Raw genomic sequence first — 1,683 nt, 5'->3', positions numbered from 1 at the left:
CGCCATGCTGATCTACATTGGCATCGTCTTCTACGCCTTCACCCGCTAGCTGTAGCCGGATCCAGTAACTCCACTTAATGCTTCGTTTGCATTTTCTTATGCTTTTTTTTTTTGAAAAGGGGGCATTTTCTTATGCTTAGATTATGCGTCTGTCAGTCTGTGTGATCACTGGTGAGATGCAGTAAGATTGCAGCTGAGTTAGATTATGCAGTAAGATGCGTCTGTGTACGTGTATCAGTGTGTTTATGCTTGTGTTCTTGGTGTTCTTTAACACAAATTTGGCAAGCTTAGCATAGAGGTAGTTGTCATTCACAATTTTGGCCAGCTCAGGAAAATGTCATCCATACCACTCGTTGCATTACATTGTTATGGTTATAAACAACAATCTGTACAACCAGAAAATATAAGGTTCACATTCAGTTAAAGGGAGCTATGCACATATTGGCCAGCAATTCACGAGGGTCAACGGTCAAGACTTGATAAAAATCATTTAGAATCCATGCAACAATTTCAACTCATGCCCTAAGAGATTAGTTTACTCTTTTTTCTGTTAGCTGGAGGCATGGAGCTTTTGCTCTTGCAATATATGAATATAACAAGAACAGATCTAAAGAGGTCAAACATGTTTAAGAGCTTAGGAATAGTAATATTCTTAACATTTATCTTTATCTATAGAACTTACTATAGATATATTTTTAGTTCAACATGTTACACTGAAGTCCAAGACATACAAACATCGCCCTGCTCGTTCCCAACCAAATAAATTTTGAAAAATCGTATGGCGCTTTGAGTGAATCTAATTATCTTCGTATGACTTATTCCTAAGGGGTCATCTCTTGAGCTATCAAACTACGTCACTGAGCCGATAAACTTCATAGTGTACCAAAACAAATATATGCATCAGTAACAATCATGAGTGAATTAAAATAGCATATGTTCAGTTAGCTGGAATGAAAGAGAACATTCCATATAATACACAGCAGGCATTGCAACCTGTGCATAAGTTCTTTGATAGTTTGGTGTCCTGGTGATTGTTGTGCAGGTGCGCCCAACAAACAAAAACAAGAATGAGACTCTGTACCTAGCTATTGCTTTGTAATGTTCTTCCGTCCACGAATAAGTGTCCATCTAGCTTTTGTGCTAAATCAAAGTTCTAAAACTTTGACCAATTTTATAGAAAAAAGTAGCAGGGTTTATAGCACTAAATTATTATCAGTGGATCCGTTTTGAAATGTACTTCCATAATATACTAATTTGATGCCATGTATGGTACTAGTCTTTTCTATATAGTTGGTCAAAATTTTAAAGCTTTGACTTGGGACAAAAGGTAGAAATACACTTATTCACGGACGGAGGAGTAACATCTACTCCTGAAGCTAATGATCACAGTGGTTTGACTCTCTCACTTGGGCTCTCTCACAATTCTGCCAGTACTGCAGGTTCTATTGGCAATGTTGATTTGCCTCTCATGGATGATCTCAATCTGCCCCTGGCTCAGCAGGTGATCCCTACAGTACCTGCTGCTCAAAACACCATACATCAGGATATTCAAGTACAAAATCTTCCTCTGGAGCCAGGGCCTGAAATGTTTCAGCCAGCTTTAGTCTCTCTTTAGTCTATGCTGGAGACTCTGATAGAAACCTAATGAACAGCTTGTTGGAAGAGAAAATGTTGCTCCTATAT

The 1,683-nt window shown here is 38.3% G+C and overlaps 1 protein-coding gene across 2 annotated transcripts in view; it reads left to right on the top strand.

The window, feature by feature from the left end:
- The first annotated feature begins 6 nt into the window (after positions 1–6).
- Positions 7–1,683, top strand: part of LOC123044414 (uncharacterized) — a 5,620-nt gene continuing 3,943 nt past the window's right edge. For both annotated transcript variants that reach the window (XM_044467146.1, XM_044467145.1), the window contains exon 1: positions 7–1,501. In XM_044467146.1, coding sequence (XP_044323081.1) covers positions 1,469–1,501 — 33 coding nt within the window. In that variant the 5' untranslated portion in view covers positions 7–1,468. The remainder of the gene's footprint in view (positions 1,502–1,683) is intronic.

This window comes from Triticum aestivum, chromosome 2B (genome assembly GCF_018294505.1).
Source record: "Triticum aestivum cultivar Chinese Spring chromosome 2B, IWGSC CS RefSeq v2.1, whole genome shotgun sequence".
NCBI lineage: Eukaryota > Viridiplantae > Streptophyta > Magnoliopsida > Poales > Poaceae > Triticum > Triticum aestivum.
This window is presented reverse-complemented; position numbering and strand designations above follow the sequence as displayed.